The sequence below is a fragment of the Ovis canadensis genome, chromosome 4 (genome assembly GCF_042477335.2).
Source record: "Ovis canadensis isolate MfBH-ARS-UI-01 breed Bighorn chromosome 4, ARS-UI_OviCan_v2, whole genome shotgun sequence".
Taxonomy (NCBI): Eukaryota; Metazoa; Chordata; class Mammalia; order Artiodactyla; family Bovidae; genus Ovis; species Ovis canadensis.
In genome coordinates this window covers 120,027,623-120,048,917 of record NC_091248.1, presented here as the reverse complement: position 1 = coordinate 120,048,917, position 21,295 = coordinate 120,027,623, and the positions used below count along the sequence as shown (strand labels likewise).

The following is a 21,295-nucleotide window of genomic DNA, read 5'->3' as shown; positions in this document are numbered from 1 at the left end:
CACCTTTCCAGCATCATTTCTCATTCCAGTCCTACATACCCATCCTTACAGATACATCAAATGCTCCCTCTTGCCGGTCTTGTTCAAGTTTATTTCTCAGTCTTAAAATGATCTCCCCTAACCATTAGTCTGATAAACATACCCACTTTTAAGGGTAAACTCAAGTGCCATCTTCTATATGAAGTCACTATTGACTTCTTCCCGTGACTCCCCTTGTTTCTTGTAATCTTATTAGAGTTGAAAATTCCCTTTCTCGGGATTTCTTTTAACATTTAAATTATATGTTCCTGTTGGCACCTTTACCCTAGCTTGCCATAATTTTGTGTGTGTGCTTGTGTATAAACTTGGGGGTGGGGAGGAAAGGAAGGTGTTTTCATTACTATATTAATGTTTCTTTTCATGTACACCTAGCTCAATACTTTGCTCAGAGTAAGAGCTCAATAAATAGATATGTCGAATTTAACTAAAAGATCCCAAAGCCATCTCTAGGATGCTGATGGTATGGTGCTTCCTCATTTGGGTGCAAAATACACAGATGTGTTTCATTTGTGAAAATCATCATCTGTAACCTTATAGATATGTGCACTTTTCCACATGTAGGTTGTACTTTAATTTTTTTAAAAAATGTTCCAATGATACCACTTCAAGGCGGTATCAAGGTTCTATTTTTATAAGGCAGTACAGGAAAGAATGGCGTGGTATCAGTGTCATACCAATGGAGATGAAGCAATGCTCACCAGACACTTAATCCTGGGCTGCGGAGGGCAGAGGAAGGAGGATTTATTATTTGGAAACCATCTAGAATGAGGCATTCTGGGGACTGTCATGTGGACTCACCATTGGGATACCAAAAAGGTTGAACTCAAGTATGCCAGGGATGGACCATCGGAGGTCGTTCCAGGTGGCTGCATTGTCTCCCAACCAGTGGGCTGCAAACTTGCCAGAACCCGCAAATGTAGAACGGGTTAAAATGAGGCTTCTCTTGTTGGGGAACACAGTCTTGACAGTTCTAGAAAGGGAGAGAAGGAATCAGTGTGTGACCTTAGTGAGTCTTAGCCCAGAGGTTAATGTGATGATATTGAAGCTCTCAAGTTAATACCCTACTCTTTTCTTCTAGTTCTCTCCTGTAGGGCTAGATTTGCTATTGGGAGCAGACTGCCCCATTGGGTATGTTTATATTTTGTTTTAGGTACTTTATGTACATCATTAACTCCATAAAATCAAATTTCAGTACAAGGATACTGAGCTAGTACCTAAAATCCTAGAGCACATGAAGTCTGTAAGTTACTTAACCCTCTGTACACCAGTCTATAGAGTATGGCAGAGAGGAAAATACATGAAACCTTGGACTCATGCAGAAATGAGTCCAAATTTTGCTCTTACAATTTATTAGCTGTTTGACCTTGGTCGGGTTACTTCTCTTTCTTTCTTCCAACTTTCCATTCATGCATGTATTCACTCTTTCTTTCATTATATACATTCCATAAATATTCATTAGCTTCCTTCTTCCCTTTGGGTTTCCCTGGTAGCTCAGTTGGTAAAGAATCTGTCTACAGTGCAGGAGCCCCCAGTTCAATTCCTGGGTCAGGAAGACCTGCTGGAGAAGGGATAGGCTACCCACTCTAGTGTTCTTGGGTTTCCCTTATGGCTCAGCTGGTAAAGAATCCACCTGCAGTACAGGAGACCTGGGTTCGATCCCTGGGTTGGGAAGAGCCCCTGAAGAAGGGAAAGGCTCCCCACTGCGGTATTCTGGCCTGGAGAATTTCATGGACTGTATAGTCCCTGGGGTCGCAAAGAGTCGGACACTTGCACTTTCTTCTCTACCTGCCCAGGATTTTCTTCATTCGTTCAATAATAGCAGCCTTACTTATCTTGCCAAGTTCTAAAAAATAACATAGTAGCACCTGGAGTAGACAAAACTAAGAATCTGGTCATGTATTAAGTCACTCTGACCACGTATCGAGCCCACAGCGGTAATGGCCGTACTCTGCAGTGGCGATGGCCATGGAGTAGCCGTATAGATTGTGGACGTCGTACTGCCGCCCCCACTGCTGCACTGCGTCCATGCAGATGCTCTTGCTGAACAGGTACCCATCCAGGATTTCTGCGACAAAAGAGGATTTGGTCAATGAGAGCAGCTACACACTCCCCGTTTCTCGACTATCACCAGACCAGGCGGCTCCCTGAGCAGGCAACTTTGTGGCCATCCCGGAAGTGGACATACACCATCCGCACAATCAGAGAGCTATATACACCTGCAGTAGTTTCTCTGTTATGCAAAACAACTGTGCTGGCTTGACACCCACACACATCCTCCCACCTGGGTGCTCAGGTGACCAGAAGCAAGCACTTAGAAGTAAGTGGGTCCAGTTAGATTTGAAGTTAAATCTGAAGTCTGCAGACTTAGCTGAATGGTCCAAGAACAAAAATATTTATTAAAAATAAATTTCTATCCCTTCTCTCTGTTGACCAGATACTATAAAGGATGATCGACCAACCTGTCTTTCATTCATCCAATCTTCTCTTCTCCCTTCACACCACTCTGGTTCAGATCCAAATTACTTTGGATCTTAACTATTGCAATCATATCCTTAATGGCTTATTGACCTCTGATCTATCGACTTTCTAATTCATATTAGAAGCACACATGATGCCAGATCACTATTTCCAAAACCATCTGACTGCCATATTTCCATTACTAAAATATCAGTAATTTCCATCACCAAAAGAATGAAGCCTCCCATCTAATTCCCTCACTGTTTAATCTTGACCCATTTGTTCCAATTTCTTATTTTCTTGTCAGATTCAGTTCAAGTCAATCACTCAGTCATGTCCGACTCTTTGCAACCCCATGAACTGCAGCATGCCAGGTCTCCCTGTCCGTCACCAACTCCCGAAGTTCACCCAAACCCATGTCCATTGGGTCGGTGATGCCATCCAACCATCTCATCCTCTGTCATCCCCTTCTCTTCCTGCCCTCAATCTCTCCCAGCATCAGGGTCTTTTCCAATGAGTCAGCTCATCGCATCAGGTGGCCAAAGTATTGGAGTTTCAGCTTCAATATCAGTCCAACCAATGAACACCAAGGACTGATCTCCTTGGATTCCAAGGGACTCTCAAGGGTCTTCTCCAACACTACAGTTCAAAAGCATCAATTCTTTGGCACTCAGCTTTCTTTATAGTCCAACTCTCACATCCATACATGACCACTGGAAAAACCATAGCCTTGACTAGACGGACCTTTGTTGACAGAGTAATGTCTCTGCTTTTTAATATGCTGTCTAGGTTGGTCATAACTTTCCTTCCAAGGAGTAAGCATCTTTTAATTTCATGGTTGCAATCACCATCTGCAGTGATTTTGGAGCCCAGAAAAATAAAGTCAGCCACTGTTTCCACTGTTCCCCCATCTATTTGCCATGAAGTGATGGGACTGGATGCCATGATCTTAGATTGGAAGTCTTCAAAAGATGCTATAATTCTAGCAGATTATTCAAGATACTATTTCTCTGTGAGCCTCTAGTTTTCTTCAAAATACAACAAATGCTGTGACCCTAGGGCCACACCCTGGGAGATTCTATTGGTCAAAATTCAGTCAGATCTCTCTAGCATTGTATTCACTGACACTGACTTTGTCCTCCCAAGCCATGGGTTCTGGCTCCCTCTCATCCTCTCATCCAAATCTCTTCTTCACTCTCTTGACTTGACCAAACTTAACTTCATCTGAAGACCAAACCTAGTTATCTGGTCTCTCTCTGGTAAGCCCTGACCTGTCTGGGTCCATACTTGAGAGCAAAATGAACCACCTACTAGCCTCTGGTTTCTGTCCCACATCTTCTCCGGACTTTCCCCTAGAAACAGCTCAGATGTAAGCAGAAGGACTAGGTTACCCCTTCTGAATTTATGCCTCATCTAAGAAAGCAGTGTTTTGATTTTCTTCTCTGGTTTTCTATAAAGAAAAATGGTACCCACATTTTCCTTCCCCTATGCAATTTATGTACAAAAATCCTCAGCAGGTTATTCATACCTATCCTTATGAATTTAAAACATGAGATATGTGTTTCCACTTTAATCAGACTAATCAACGCTTACTGGGAGTGAATGGGGGATAATTTAGATTGCTCGTGGAACATCCTGAAACTGAGCCATCCACGAAGTTGGCGACTTCATTCATATCCTACAAGACAAAGAGCAAAAACTATTAAGAAAGAGTAACATTTCCTCATATGTTGTACAGATGGTGTCTTTTTTTTAAGGACTCGGAGAAATAATTCTACATATTTCTTTTCTAAAGAGGTCCTTAGGTTAAAGAGAGAAACAGATGTTCCTACCCTGTCTTCCCTACCTATTGAAGGCTTTATGGAGAAGGTTGTTAAAATCCCTTCAAAATGATATATGTCTTCAATCATTTAAACTGAAATATTTCTCAAAATATTGGGTTGGCCAAAGGTGCATTTGGGTCTTTCCATAACATCTTACACAAAAACCTGAATGAAATTTTTGGCCAATCCAATATTAGGTGAATCGTATTTCAATTTATATGATCCCATATAAATCAACTTATATTGATACATTCTCTAGATATGCAAATATAGCTATGAATACATACATATATATATGCATTTCATATATAAACATATGCAGAGAGAGTGAGTGAATAAGCAGGTACCCACAGCTGTGCAAGTGAGAGGTCTGTAAAGATGAACACAGAAATACTGATGGTACATGCCCTCGGTTGATATCATTTTTGCTCTTCTCATCTGTTTAGCTCTTCTGTTTACATTTTCTACCTTTCCTTTATAAATAGAAAGAATTTCAATGCCAGCGCTCCCTAAATTGTGTTGAACACCTCCTGCTCTGCATTGGTTTTCATTCACTATTAGTCTATGAGACATTTGTCCTTTCTGTAGCCACAGTTCTGTCCACACCTGAGTACTCTGGCTCTGGTCAGTGTATCCAACTTGTCTGAACTGGCCATGGAACCATTCAGGTACCTTGTGACAATGACAACGTCTTCCCTGGTGGCTCAGAGGGTAAAGAATCTGCTTGCAATGCAGGAGACCCAGGTTCAGTCGCTGGGTCAGGAAGATCCCCTGGAGGAGGGCAAGGTGATCCACTCCAATATTCTTGCCTGGAGAATCCCGTGGACAGAGGAGCCTGGCAGACTACAGTCCATAGGGTTGCACAGAGTTGGACATGACTCAGCCACTGAGCGCACACAGACTTGGATAGAACTGATTCCTGAGTTTACTTCCATTCTAACAATCTGCTTTTGAGTCTAAGCTACACGTCTTGGTAAGATTATTTGAATAGTAAGAGAGGGAATATTTGGAATCACTGCCACTCTTTCTTTCCTTTCCTCTTGACCCTGTGCTCCATGATTCAGTGACATAGAGTCTGAGTGTTAGCCGCTTACTCAACAGAATGTTAAGAACTCTAGATAATAATTGAGAACCTACTGTATAGCTGAGGGAAATTTACTCAAAGCTCTAAATGGGAAGGAAATGCAAAAATGAAGGGATGTATGTATACGCAGAGCTGATTCACTTTGCTGTACAAATAGCAACTAACACAACACTGTAAAGCAAATATACTTCAATAAAAATTAATTTTAGGGAAAGAGAAAAAATGTTAAGAACTCACAATCCAGATTCCATCAAACTCTACTTGACTGTGGAAAAGCTCAAATTCATTTGTCCACCAAGCAGTACACTTAGGGTTGGTGTAATCAGGAAACACAGTTTTTCCAGGCCAGACCTTCAGGAAGAAAAGAAAATAATTAATCAGAGAAAGTTAAATGAGTACAGAGTAAAATAGAGTAGAGTACTTTACAAAGAAATTCCTAATATGATTATGGCAACAGAGCTGCCCAGACATAGGTCATTTTCAGTTAAGGATGTGAAGCACTTCAAATACTCAGGATAAATAGGAGTTGTCAACTGACACTTGAAGAAAAGGAGTTATTTTTTTTAATGATTAAATCGTTGTTAATGTTCAGCTCCCAATCCCAGGGATGATAAATGAGGGAATGGTGGTGGTTTAGTGACTAAGTCCAGTCCAACCCTTGCGATCCCATGGACTGTAGCCCACCAGGCTCCTCTGTCCATGGGATTTCCCAGACAAGAATACTGGAATGGGTTGCCAGATCCTTCTGCAGAGGGTCTTCCTGACCCAGGGATCAAATCCGGGTCTCCTGCATTGCAGGTGGATTCTTTACTGACTGAGCACAGAGGAAGCAAATGAGGAAGAGTACTGTGTAATTTCAACTGATGCATCACAAGTTGTATGTTCCAACCATCAGGCACTCTTCTCTGTTGTCTTTCTATCCACTTCCTGTCTGACACTACGTGCTCAGGTCAGCAGAGATATTAGAAGTGAAGCAGCAGATAATAATTTGATGGAAGACAAGGACAAATAGAAATTTGAGAAAGAACTAGTCAAACTTGTCAGATAACAGAAAAAATTGAGTAAGAAAAGGAAAGAAACAGTTCCACAGGATTTGCCAATTTGAAAATAACTGGTGCCATTTGTCGGAGGAGGGATGGGGGGAAAAAGCAGACTGCAGTCAGCTAAAGAGCGAATGGGGAGTGAGGAGGGAAATATGCAGTATCTATGTCTATTGTTCAAAGGGACTTTGCTATGAAGGGAATATAAGAGCTCAGATGGGTACTAGGTATTTGGAGATGAAAGCACAAGGGCAAGTCGATCCCCAGCAAATATGATAACTGAAAATGTAAAACAGAACAATTATACACACACACACTCACACACATATAACACAGCCACAGCCCCCTCTACCAGCTCCTAGCTTCCCCATTAAGTTACCTCCCCAATGAGTGGAGTCACTCCATCTGAAGTATTCACCCATATCTTCATATCTGAACCCCTGTCGTACGGGCCATAGGGATTACTTAGGGAAGAGTTGTTGGAGATGGCAGGATCCTAAGAAGGACAAAAATACAGTGAGGAACCTAGCTTTAAGCCAGAGGCACTGAAAGGAGATTGGAAATTGGGGATGAGGTGGGGAGAGGGGGCTTCAATGACAAAGAAGAGCAAGGACTTGATGTGGGGGTATAAGAGGACTGCCCGTACCACAATGATGACCAGTTTCTGTCCATTATTGTGTAATTCTTTAACAAACTCAGGGAAGCCCTTGAAAGCTACTGGATCATAAGTGAAGTCCTTTCTTGCATCCATGTAATCAATATCAGCATGCTGAACATCCTGGAAGAATACACAAGGCCCACAGTTTATGGGCCCATCCCTGGAATCAGATTAGCTGCATCACTCTGCTTTGTTGTCTGGCCCTCTAGCATTAAAGTCCAATCTGACAAACAAACCACAACAATCACAAAAGAAATCACTAAGGCTGTCAAAGCACATCCATTGCCTAAATGCTATGTCATCCACAACAAAGAAGGGAAGGGGCTGTGTCCCCCACCTCCTCTCCCTCATTTGACTGTCCCCATTTTGTCTTGTTGCTTCTCTTCTACTTTGAGCCGTCTTTGACATTTATTCTTTCCTAATCTTACTCTTACGAAAACAGTGGAGCCCAGAATGAAATTGACTCTTGCTATAGGACCTTAATGTCTGCCTCCAAGGGCATGGGGTAGAGGAGAGAAGATGATTATTCCAGAGAACTTTGGGCTTTTCCCTTTGCATCTCTTGCAAAACCTCACTATTCATTATATAATAGACACATTCAAGTACAGTCATTTAAAACATAAAAATATGTTACTACATGCATGTACTATATCCTTTTGCTCACTTAAACTAGGAAAATAAGTTTTTGAGAAGTCAAATAACAAATGCATTATGTGAAATGTAATCAATACAGTAAGCACAAGGAAATTTTACTATCAAAACATGTGGTAAGAAAAATAGAGAAACAAACAGATTGTCTCCCAACCCCATAATTGTGGTCTCTAAGAACTATTACCTGCTATAAAGAACCAGTTGCTTTAAAGGAATGGTTGGCCCAACAAAAAAAGTCTGGCATTCTGAATATGTAAAAATATTTTTGTTATATATTAAAAAAAACTCAGGAGGAGAAAATATAAACAGATGTTCTTATTCCCCAATTCTTTTATTTTTGGAGTGTTTTTTGAAATCTTACTTACATAAGGCAGCTGCGCAGCGCGGTTTCTCTCCACGACTTCTTTCATGTTCTCTAGGGTTCCATAGTCATAACGACTGAGATGAAACCCAAGCGCCCAGTATGAGGGTAGGGCTGGCCGTCCAATGAGCTGAAAGAATGATGTAAAATGAAAGTTAGGAAATACTCTGCCTTTAAAAAATTTTACTCTGAGCATTAGTTTGGGGGCACAAAATATACCCACTTCCCAACACACCATTTCCTTTATGTTAGATGCTAGTCTATTTTTCCAGCCCCTTTATAAATCATGGAAGGTAGGGTCAAATTATAGTAGCACATTTGTAGCAGCTACTTATCATATTAACAGCATATGTTTATAAGTCACACTTATATTAAATTTCATTTTCTTTGTGTTATTTAAGATTTCCTTAACCATAATCATGATATCATAAGTTTACCTCTAAGTATTCTTGAACAACTTGCTCTGGAGTATTCCCCAAGAACACGTAAAAGTCGAGAATGCCCCCGATGGTGCGGTAAGTGATAGCTGGGGTGGGCTGGAGGAAAACCTCTTGAAGATTAAAAATGAAGCAAATAAACATTAGAATTTGTTCTAGAGTAATAATTACAAAGTTTTAGACTAGAAGATCCCCCATCATCTGAACACTAATGAAGTGATCATAATACCTCGTTTTTGCATAAAAAGGGACAAACGCTGATGGTCAAAGTCCACTCTCACAGCATGAGAGGGGTCAAAACATTTGTTCTGTAGCAGATTTTCATACTGGTGACGGGAGTATTTTCAGTGTTGTATCAGGATTTCATGTAAAAGCAACCATCATAGCATAAGAATGATTATAAGTTGAAGATGTTTGACTTTCTGAAATCCCTTATCAACCTAAACACAATGCCTCTCATAAGCACTCTGCTGTCAGACTTCCATAGTGGTCCTGTAGTTAAAGACTTTGGCTTCCAGTGTACAGGGTTTAAGTCTGATCCCTGATCAGGAAGCTAAGATCCCATGTGCCTCACAGCCAAAAAACCAAAACATAAAACAGAAACAATTTGTAACAAATCCAATGCTGCTGCTAAGTCACTTCAGTCGTGTCCAACTCTGTGTGACCCCAGAGACAGCAACCCACCAGGCTCCCCCGTCCCTGGGATTCTCCAGGCAAGAACACTGGAGTGGGTTGCCTTTTCCTTCTCCAATGCATGAAAGTGAAAAGTGAAAGTTGAGTCGCTCAGTCGTGTCTGACCCTCAGCAACCCCATAGATTGCAGCCTTCCAGGCTCCTCCGTCCATGGGATTTTCCAGGCAAGAGTACTGGAATGGGGTGCCATTGTCTTTTCCAACAAATCCAATAAAGACTTTTAAAAGTGTCTACATCAACAAAATCTTTAAAATTAAAAACTTCTAAATGATGCTAAAGCTGAAACTCCAGTACTTTGGCCACCTCATGTGAAGAGTTGACTCATTGGAAAAGACTCTGATGCTGGGAGGGATTGGGGGCAGGAGGAGAAGGGGACGACAGAGGATGAGATGGCTGGATGGCATCAATGACTCGATGGACATGAGTTTGAGTGAATTCCGGGAGTTGGTGATGGACAGGGGGGCCTGGCGTGCTGCAATTCATGGGGTCGCAAAGAGTCGGACACGACTGAACGGCTGAACTGAACTGAAGAAAAGAACTTAGTTGTTATAAACCCCTGCCCTAGAGCAAAACTAATGTTCTCTGAGACAATAAATTGGCAGCACACCCAAACAGACATGGCCACAAGAATACCCCACTCCCACTATTCTCCTAAGGACTCTGCAATCTTTCCGAAAAAGTCATTTGTTGTCGCATTAAATGCCCTCCCACCCCTTCAGGGAGTCATTTGCTTCATCCTGAGTAGCTTTCTCCCTCTACCTTATTAGGATGGTAGTGTTAGTTGCTCAGCCATGTCTGACTCACTGCAACCCCATGGACTATAGGCTGCTAGGCGCCTGTGTCCATGGAATTCTTCAGGCAAGAATGCTAGAGTGGATAGCCATTCCCTTTTCCAGGGGATCCTCCCAACCCAGGGACCAAACCCAGGTCTCCTACATTGCAGGCGGATTCTTTACCATCTGAGCCAACAGGGAAGCCCGTAGGATGGTATGTAAATTCTAACTCAGATTCTAACCAACCCTTTGAGCTACTTTCACAGGCCCCCAAATACCTAACTTAAGAGGACAGAGAAAAAAATTTTCTCCTCAGACATTCACAGCTACAGAACTTGCTCTTCCAATCCCATTACCCATCATAACTATGGGAATATGACTCAGCTAGACTCACAGAGGTCATAGCCTCAGCAGATCTCACACGAAGCAAGAGCCAAACTAAAACAATGTCAGAGATGATATTATAAATTCAAAACCTCTCTAAGCCCCCATTGCAATTCTCAAAGATGAAGTCTCCCCATCGCCTTGATTTGCACTAGAGATAATGAAACTTGAATACCGCGTAACACCATACACAAAAATAAATTCAAAATGGATTAAAGGCTTAAATGTAAGGCCAGAAACTATAAAGCTCTTAAAAGAAAATATAGGCAGTACACTCCTGGACATAAATCACAGCAAGATCCTCTATGACCCATGTCCTAGGGTAATGGAAATAAAAACAAAAATAAACAAAGGAGACCTAATTAAACGTAAAAGCTTTTACACAGCAGAGGAAACTATAAACAAGGTGAAAAGACAACCCTCAGAATGGGAGAAAATCATAGCAAATGAAACAACTAACAAAAGATTAATTTCCAAAATACACAAGCAGCTCATGCAGCTCAATACCAGGAAAACGAAAATTCCGGTCAAAAAGTGGGCAGAAGACCTAAAAAGATATTCCTGCAAAGAAGATAGACAGATGGCTAGTAAACACGAGAAAAGATGTTCAATGTCACTCGTTTTCAGAGAAGTGCAGATCAAAACTACAGTGAGGAATCACCTCACACTGGTCAGAATGGCCATCATCAAAAAAATCTGCAAACAATGAATGCTGGAGAGGATGTAGAGAAAAGGGAACCCTCCTACACTGTTGGTGGGAATGTAAGTTGATCAGCCACTATAGAGAACAGTATGGAGATTCCTTAAAAATCCAGGAATAAAACGACCATATGAGCCAACAATCCCACTGCTGACCATATGCCCTGAGGAAATCGTAGCTGAAAAAAACACGTGTACCCCAATGCTCACTGCAGCACTATTTGCAATAGCTAGAACAGGGACGCAACCTGGATGTCGACTGACAGATGAATGGATAAAGAAGTTGTGGTACATATTGTTGTTGTTGCTGTTGCTATTGTTCAGTCGCCAAGTCATGTCTGACTCTTCATGACCCCCTGGATGGTAGCACACCAGGCTTCCCTCTCTCTCACCATCTCCTGGAGTTTGCCCAAGTTCATGTCCATTTAATCGGTGATCCCATCCAACCATCTCAGTAATATTCAATATTACCAGCCATAAAAAGGAATGTATTTGAGTCAGTTCTAATGAGGTGGGTGAACCTAGAGCCTATTATACAGAATGAAGTAAGTCCGAAAGAGGAAAAGCAAATGTCATATATTAATGCATATATGTGGAATCTAGAAAGATGGCACTGATGAACCTGTGTGCAGCAGAGCAATGGAAATGCAGACAGAAAGAACAGACTCACAGACACAGTGGGAGGAGAGGGTGGACGAACAGAGTAGCATTGAAATGAATACATTACCACAGGTGGAATAGAGAGCTAGTGGGAATTTGCTGTACGATGCAGGGAGCTCAACCTGGTGCTCTGTGGCTACTTAGAGGGGAGGGATGGAGTGGGCGGTGGGAGAGAGGTTCAAGGGGGTGGGGACATATACACCTATGGCTGATTCACGTTGATGGATGGCAGAAATCAACACAACATTGTAAAGCAATTCTCCTCCAATTATAAAGGAATAAATTTTCAAGAATCAGTCTGGCCAGGCTTAGAAGGAAAGGTCACAGGACCCTAGATACACTAAGCCACCTTTCAGCCACCGGAAACTGCATTTGCATTACCTCATTCTATTCTTTGACTATCAGGTAGCTTAGAATCATCTAAAATTCAATTAAGTATCTTAGAATCATCTTGTATCACTCGAGTTATTCTCAAACAATCTGGTAAAAAAAAAATCAGAGCCTAATTTTTCAAATTTCTGATTCTTTGCAAACTGATGCTTTTGTAAAAATAACACAAAAATTAAACACTAGTAAAAAGGTTCATGCATGCACTTGGATGCTATAGCAATGTTTACTTTCAGTTTCTATATTTGTCTTACTGTAGACCTGAAACAGTCTGTGAACCTTCCACAAACCACACTTTGAGTGGCCCTCTACTCAAAGTAGACTCAAAGTCTACTGAGTCTCAGTCGAGAAGATGGTGGGGATCAATATCCTATGCTGATCATCAACTCTGGGATTCTGACACAACTGCTCTTCCCCTACAGTGACTGAATCATAGCCCTGGGATTATATGTGATGGTGCAAGTAGAAAAATAGTTAAGAATCATTGATCTGGTCTAAAACCTTCAAAGATAAGGGAGTGAGCTACTTTCTGGAATCCTATGATATTACCATGAGATCTTAAACTGTCTGAAAATATTCTGCATGGTCTTCAACACTCACCCCACTTTACCTTGCTACCCTTGGTGTCTCAATGCAACATTCACTGCTCAATTGTATCTCCTTGGTTAGGCTCAGCTGTTAGAACAACTGGACTTTCCAGGTGGTTCAACGTTAAAGAATTCACCTGCCAATGCAGGACATGCAAGACATGCAGGTTTGATCCATGAGGTGGGAAGAAACCCTGGGGTAGGCAATGGCAACCCACTCCAATATTCTTGCCTGGAAATATCCCATGGATGAATAAGCCTGGTGGGCTACAGTTTATGGGGTCACAAAGAGTCGGACACAGAGCATGCACACACTAGAAGAATTACCTGCTTTTTACCAAAGTTGATATTAACCCCTGTACTGGATAGATGTCTGAGGAAGGAGAAAGATAAATTGGTAGAAACTGCCTCAGAATAGCTTATACTAAAGGTTAGCTGCTTTAACTCAAAAATAGGAAATTTTCCAACAGAGGCAAACAGATGGAAGAAAATCATAAGCTAGGAGAGGACACTCAACTCATGGCCACCACGGGTCAACAAGTAATGAAATAGGGATGATCCAATCAGAGAACATATGAAACCCTAAAGGGCTCCATTCCTGTATCATGATGCTGTCAGAAAGGGACTGAAAGTCATTCCTGAGTACTTTTTTCATCAATATTCCTTTAGTCTTTTACCCATGGCATTGCTGTTCAGCAGAAACACTCCAAAGGACAATCCACTAGCATCTTCAAGGCATAGGAAGAATGTCTGTGCACCATACAAGTTAGTTCCATCCTGCAGAGAGACAATTTAAAATCAAAAATTTACAAATAAGCCCCACGTGGCCAGAAATAGCTTAGGAAATCAGTATTAATCATGCAAGAAATGGACAAAAGAACTTGTGGTCAAAGAAGACACAGATTTCTAATACAAGGTCTATATTGATGTTGATGTTAATCAAATGAATTAGTATTTTCTTATACTAATGAGTCGGCTGTGAGAGCTTACGATGTGTTAAGATGTAGAAGAACAGGAGTTTTGAAACTGTAGTTCATAAAAGCTCTTCTCTATAGGTATCAAAAACAAACTTACAGTTACCAAAGGGGAAACTTGGCAGGGTGGAGAGGGATAAATCAGGAGCTTGGGATGAACATACACACATTACTATCTATAAGATAGATAACCAAAAAGGATCTACAGGGAATCTACTCAATATTTTGTGATAATCTATATGAGAAAAGAATGGATATATGTATATGCATAATTAAATCACTTTTTTGTACACCAGAAACTAACACAACATTGTAAATCAACTGTACTCCAATAATTTTTTGAAAAAAGTAGCTCTCCCCTCAAACAGGCTTGACCTTGACTCAAAGAGGTTTGACCTAACCCCACCTGCAAAAACTCCGTCAAGTCCTAATATAAATCAGTTCAGTTCAGTTCAGTCACTCAGTCATGTCCAACTCTTTGTGACCCCATGGACGGCAGCACTCCAGGCCTTCCTGTCCATCACCAGCTCCTGGAGATTACCCAAACTCATGTCCATTGAGTTGGTGATGCCATCCAACCATCTCATCCTCTGTCGTATATAAATCAGGCACCATTTAATATGCAACTAGATGGAGATCTATTTAAGATATCTGGTCTTCTAGTCTTTACAAGAGTAAACATTAGAACTTGAGCTGGGCTTCTAGACTTGAGAACAGTAGTTCTCAACCTGGGCCACATTCCACCTCAATTAAAACAGAATCTCTGGAGACAGAAGCAGGCAGCTATAGTTTGTTGAATTTCCTGGGGTGTTTCCAAAGTGTAATCATGTTTGAGAATCACTGCTCTGGGACAGTACGTCTCAAAATTTGGCATGCATAAAAATTCCAAAGGAATTTAATTTAAGTGTGGGTTCTGATTTAGTAGTTAGAAGAGAGAGCTGAGAGCCCAAATTTCTCGTGTGGTGTTTCCTGTACTGCATACTTCAAGCAGCAAGGATCTTAGGCTCCTTATTAAACAAGCATCAGCAGCCGTATCCCAGAGGACCTGCTCTGAACCAACACCTGTCCTGTTTTTCTGATAGGATGTGGTATGGTAAGGAGCATGGGCCAGGGGTTAGATCTTATCTCTGTTCCTTACAAACTATTTTTTGTTGTTGTGTTTGTTGTTTAGTAGCTGAGTCACGTCTGACTCTTTTGCGACCCCATGGACTGTAGTCCACCAGGTTCCTCTGTCCAAGGGATTTCCCAGGCAAGAATACTGGAGAGGGTAGTCATTTCCTTCTCCAGGGGATCGTCCTGATTCAGGGATGGAACCCACATCTCCTGCACTGGCAGGCAGATTCTTTGCCACTGAGCTACTAGGCAAGCTCGTGTTTGGGTTTTGGTTTTTTCTTGTTTTTACATTGTGCTATTTATCTGGCTTCTCTAAACCTCAGTTTCTTTGTCTGTTAAATGGAGTAAAATAAACTTATTTTTTGGGAATTCTTTTGGTAAATAGAGATAATGTATTTTTTAAAGTCATTTAATAAATTATTCCTCTAATTTCCTTTCATCCAGTCACTAGTTCTGCTTAATCAGGAAAGTTGCTGAACAAAACCTGAATGTAGTATTACTGAGCCTAGAAAATATCTCTACTTTGAATTTTAGCAGTAAAAACAAAACAGAGAAAAAATAAAATAATTAACAACAATGAAACTTTATTCCTTCTATTTTCTCACTGCCCCAAACATTCTTCAAGGAAAGAATGATTAATATAGAATTTTAGTTGGTGTTTTATCTTATTTTGCTGACAAACCTGGTAAGTTGGTGATTTGTAAAGGTCAACCTAAAATGTGGTGATCAGAACCAACATATTGTGCAGAATCAATATTGGTTTTTTCCACAACTGGTTAGTTCAAAGGGAAAATAAAATAAAAGTAGTTGGTATTTATTGAGCACTTTCTATGTGGAAGACACTCTTATTGAGACTCTATATGTATCTGTTCATTTAATCACCATCACAACCCTATGAAGTAAGTATACTACCCCCATTTTATGAATGGGGAACTAAAGATACAGAGGGGAAACCTGCCCAGAACCACATAACTGGTGAGTGCTGTTGTTATCGTTCAGCCACCAAATCATGTCTAACTCTTTGTGACCCTGGGGACTGCAGCACATCAGGCCTCCTGTCCCTCACCATCTCCTGGAGTCTGCCCAAGTTCATGTCCATTGAATCAGATATGCCATCCAGCCATCTCATCCTCTGTTGCCCTCTTCTGCTACTGGTGAGTAGCAGTGCCAGAATTCAGATCCGGTAGCCTCAGTCTAGCAGCTTATTCCTAACTGTTATACTATACTGCGTGCACGTCTCTTCATGGGAAATAGGTGGGGAAACAATGGAAACAGTGACAGACTTTATTTGGGGGGCTCCAAAATTGCTGCAGATGGTGACTGCAGCTATGAAATTAAAAGCCGCTTGCTTCTTGGAAGAAAAGTTATGACCAACCTAGACACCATATTAAAAAGCAGAGACATTATTTTGCTGACAAAGGTCCATCTAATCAAAGCTACAGTTTTTCCAGTGGTCATGTATGGATGTGAGAGTTGGACCATAAAGAAAGCTGAGCACTGAAGAGTGAACTGTGGTGTTGGAGAAGACTCTCGAGAGTCCCTTGGACTGCAAGAAGATCAAACCTGTCCATCCTAAAGAAAATCAAACCTGAATATTCATTGGAAGGACTAATGCTGAACCTGAAGTGAAGAACTGACTCATTTGAAAAGACCCTGATGCTGGAAAAGATTGAAGGCAGGAAGAGAAGGGGATGACACAGGATGAGATGGTTGGATGGCATCACTGCCTCGATGGAAATGAGTTTGAGCAAGCTCCAGGAGCTGGTGATGGACAGGGAAGCCTGGTGTGATGCAGTCCATGGAGTCGCAAAGAGACGAACACAACTGAGCGACTGAACTGAACTGTACTGCTAGGAGTGACCTCACGAAGAGGCTATGATATTCAGTGAAGGGGGCCCATCTGAAAGCTTACCCCATTGGGGGTGGTGTCCCTGGCAAATATGGGCCAGGTCTTCCAGTTCATGTCATGCCGGTACTGCTGGTGCACGTGTTCTCCCAGCCCATACACGTTGGCACTAGGCAGTCGGATGGAGAGCTGCAGGAACTGGTGAGCATACAGCAGGGGCCCAACGCTGGAGTCAAACCTGGACACAGGTAGAAAACATGGGACAGGTGGGCAAGTGGTGTGGAGAGAATGCAGCTGCTTAGAAAATTGTTCTTACAGCTCAAAGACTCAGTGTGCTGTGCTCTGCTCAGTCGCTCTGCTGCGTCCACCTCTCTGTGACCCCGTGGACTATAATCCACCAGGCTCCTCTGCCCATGGGACTGTCCAGGCAAGAATACTGGCGTGGGCTGCCATTTCCTTCTCTAGGAGATCTTCCTGACCCAGGGACGGGACCCAGGGATCTCCTGCATTGGAGACTGGATTGGATCTCCTGCATTGGATTATTTACCACTAATGCCACCTGGGAAGCCTCCAAAGACTCGATGCTCCCTGTTTAATCGGCTCCATTTGCCCTCTTGTGATATTTTCCAATGGATAACATGAAAAAGATCAGGTACCATTTAGCACAATTCTTAGATTCGTCCCCCTAATACTCTATTATGTGATCAGATTATTCTTACATTATTGTAGATGCTCTACAGGGAGCTACTGGTGCATAGGTGTTAGAAAGATGGAAGGGAAAAAAGGGACAATAAAGAGGAAAAATGACCTAGTGGAAGGAAGAAAAAGAAAAAGGACACAGCCCGGTGCCTGGCCTGTAATAAATGCTTAGTCATAACAGAGGAGGAGGGGGAGAAAAAGAAATAGTGAAGCAAGAAGAAAGAAAGAGGCAGAAAGGCAGCAAAAAGTATGCATTTGAAGGTGGAGAGTTTGGTCACCATCAGTGAGCTTACAATCGTCTAGATTATTATAGAAAGGCATTCTTTTTCAGGTTTGCAAACCTCCCTCCTCCATAACCTTCAGACTCAGCTCTCTAGGTAAGTTTCCAAAACTTACAGAACACGATTGTTGCTCGTTCTGATCACTTTGATGCCAAACGGCTGTTTGGAGACCTCAACTTTATACGTCAAGGAAGAGGCAGCGTTTCCTGTGAAGGGTTGCACATGTTCATGGGGTACTTCATATCTGTTCTGGTTTTGGTCAGTTAACTGTCCAGAGAGGTTAGCAAAAATAAGTCAAAATGGAAACATCTCTACTTTTTCTAAAACAGAAGTATGCCTACCAACACCATGCTTCCCAACACCTGTGCTCCTGGCACTGGAATCTGGGCAGCAGATTACATCCTAATCTGAAATTACGTCACCCAATTCGGATGTTTAACACTTGGACATAAGTTAGTCTTTAGGTAGAAACTCACACTGTAAGTCTGCAGACATGACTTATCTCAAGAATTTTCAAAGCTGTGATCATTCTTTTCTTCCCCTCCCTACCACATTTCACGTGGTATCAAGGGAAAATGCATGAAAGCCAAAACTCACCAGTGAACCCTATAATATATATCTGGGAACTTATCACACTGAAGGAAGGCAATAGGTACCTTCAACATACAGGTGCTAAGTAAGAAAATGACAGTAGATAAAAATACTCTACTAGCAAATTTTTCTCTTTTGTAGTAACTGCAGTCCTCAGGAAGGGAACAAGAACTTCTCAAAAATTTTTCTAAATAAGCAGGTATCATCTGATACCACTTATATGCGGAACCTAAAATATGACGCAAAAGAATGTATTTACGACAGAAAAAGACATAGAAAACAAACTTTTGGTTACCAAATGGGAAAGGGGGTTGAGGAGGGATAAACTAGGAATTTGGGATTAGCAAACAAAATCTATAATACATAACATATTAACATATATATAATATATAACAAAACTATAATATATAGCATAAATGTTTAAGAACCAAGGTCATACTGTAGAGCACAGGGAACTATATTCAATATCTTGTAATAAACTGTAATAGAAAATAATATGAAAAATATAAATAAACTACAACCTTAAAGTGGAAACGGTTAGATGTCTGGTATTCTGCTGTGAGAAGGACATTGTTGACATCATTTCCAAACAGAGATGGAGAAGACAACCTTTCCAGCTGGGCTGTGAATCCTAACGTGAAAAGGAAGAGAGTTTTCAGAGTCAGCTGTGTAAATTCACAAACAACAGCTGCATACAAGTAACCTTCGTGTCAAAGGGGCTGGTGAGAAGCCTTAGCTTCCCATCAGAAGAGGAGACACAGATGTGGACCTCATCATGCACGCATACCACACTGGACCAGATTCTGAAGCTAGGCATTGCTGCTACTTTATTCAAAAGCTATGCCTCTCTTCTCCAAAATCTGAACAGAAACACCCCTCTCCTTCCATCAGCCCATCAGTCACTCCTACACCCTTTACACTCTCAGTCCTCGATGTGTTCATATCCATTATCCCCTCTCTGTTGTCTTCATGTTACATCACAGGTGATCATAGGCACTAACGCCATCTCCTTAGTTAGGTGACACACCAGATGAGAGTCCAGACCTTATTAGAAAAGTCCATCAGGCCAAGAGGCCCTGGAGGAAGAGCATGCTCTTCCTTTTTGCTAAGAGCCTCCCCCAAGTGGTCAACTTCTGTTATCCCCAGAATGTTCATTATTATGGCTGCATTTTATGATGGGAGAAAAGAAGGGGGGGATGTTTAGTCCATGAGTAGTGACACTGACTAGCTAACTTTAATAAAATGTTGATAAAGTTGGAATTGTTTCCATATCATTAAAATTGCATTGTATTAGAGTTGTTGCTAGTCTCAGAGGTGACTGAGTCCAAAACTCTCTCTTTAAAAGTTAGAAACTTGGGGAACGAAGAGATCACGATGTATAGACAAGGTTGCATAAGGAAATGGCAACCCACTCCAGTATTCTTGCTTGAAAAATCCCATGGACAGAGGAGTGTGGGGGGCTACAGTCCAAGGGGTCACAAAGAGTTGGACCCAACTGAGTGCACTCACACACACATAAGGACAAAGACAGGAACAGGACATGTCTCCCAACCCTTAAGGCAGAGAGTGATCTTTTCCCTTGATGCAAAATAGATTCCAGTCCATGCTTGAGAGCAGTGCCCATCCTATCGCAGGCACTGTGGCCGTGCAGAGCAACACCCTGCCTGCTGCTAAAGCTCTCTACTGCAGTGTACAGAGCCACCCTCCAGAGGACCTGGAGTTCCTTCTTCAGGGCTCAGTTCGGCTTACCTGCATTTGTGTTCATGAGGTCGCCCCCTACTTGATAGCCATGATTCTTAGAATAGTAGCACCAGGGCTTACTGATGGTTCCCTGAGGACTCCAGCAACAGCCACGCTGGTCACAGGTAGCCTGAAATAAGAGATCAGTCAGAGTAACTCCATTCATTGATAAATATGATTGGAGCCTGTGGTCTCATGAACCTTGTTTTACAAATAAGTAATCTGATAGTCAAAGGAATTGTGCCGCAGCCCAGTCAAAGCAGTGTTTGCCCTCAAAACTCATTTTTCTGGCTAACATCTTTCTTTGTTATTGTTATCATATAACAGTTTATGATTGCAGTGCATTCTATACCTCTCATCAGAATAAAACTGATAAATTTATTTAAAGATTCTAAACTACAATATAGGTATATCACCAGTAAGCCAAAATGACAAATACAGCTTCATTAATTTTGGTTTTGGCTTTTTAAAAAAAGACTTGGCAATTAACTTTATTCAGAAGCTTTAAAATCAAAGTAAATTTGCTTTGACTTTTAAATGTGTATATTATAAATTTGTATACTTAGTATATGTGACATATATGCATATATATTATGTATATTCATAAATATATATATACATTTTTATATATAGTCTCTCAGTTCATCCCAAGGCAGAAAGCTACTGTTCCATGAAACCCAAATAGATTCTAATTCTTATTTTAAAAAGTTACATGCCTTTAACTATAATTAATGACTCAATCACATGGATACTACCGGCTACCCAGGTGGCACTAGTGGTGAAGAGCCCTCCTGCCAACAAAAGAAACAAGAGAGATGTGACTTTGATCCCTGGGTGGGGAAGGTCCCCTGGAGAAGGAAATGGCAACCCACTCCAGTGTTCTTGCCTGGAGAATCCCACGAACAGAGGAGCCTGGCGGCTACAGTCCATGGGGTCACAGAGAGTAGGACATGACTGAAGTGACTCAGCCTGCATGCACGTGGATAACTAAAATGAATACAATCTCTTTCTCATGTCAACTAATCTGGAAGAAGCCGTCAAATTAAATACAACAAAATGCAAAGAAAGTGCTCCTCTTGAAGAGTAATAATAAAATATTATAGCAAAAATAAGTTGTAGCTTCCAAGATCAGATTACAGAAAGTCTCCTGTCTTCCTCCCTGTCTTTCCCTTGTTCTGTCGGAGCCCTCCCTCTGGGGGCAGTGAGGTGCTGCACTGCAGTGTGACCCACATGGTGAGGAACCAAGGGAGGCCTCTGGGCAACACCCGGCAAGGCACTCAGGCCCTCAGCCCAACCACGCTTGAGCAGCTGAATTCTGC

General features: G+C 41.6%; 1 protein-coding gene across 6 annotated transcripts in view; it reads right to left on the bottom strand.

Annotated features, from left to right (window-relative positions):
* MGAM (maltase-glucoamylase) overlaps positions 1-21,295 on the bottom strand; it is a 103,547-nt gene that overhangs the window by 47,608 nt on the left and 34,644 nt on the right. For all 6 annotated transcript variants that reach the window (XM_069588599.1, XM_069588601.1, XM_069588604.1 and 3 more), the window contains 13 exons: positions 19,986-20,106; positions 18,758-18,867; positions 17,761-17,912; positions 16,732-16,903; positions 13,410-13,509; positions 8,551-8,663; positions 8,118-8,243; positions 7,090-7,221; positions 6,823-6,939; positions 5,641-5,754; positions 4,090-4,174; positions 1,987-2,104; positions 838-1,009 (listed from right to left, as the gene is read on the bottom strand). In XM_069588599.1, the coding sequence (XP_069444700.1) occupies positions 838-1,009; positions 1,987-2,104; positions 4,090-4,174; positions 5,641-5,754; positions 6,823-6,939; positions 7,090-7,221; positions 8,118-8,243; positions 8,551-8,663; positions 13,410-13,509; positions 16,732-16,903; positions 17,761-17,912; positions 18,758-18,867; positions 19,986-20,106 (1,632 nt within the window). The remainder of the gene's footprint in view (positions 1-837; positions 1,010-1,986; positions 2,105-4,089; positions 4,175-5,640; positions 5,755-6,822; positions 6,940-7,089; positions 7,222-8,117; positions 8,244-8,550; positions 8,664-13,409; positions 13,510-16,731; positions 16,904-17,760; positions 17,913-18,757; positions 18,868-19,985; positions 20,107-21,295) is intronic.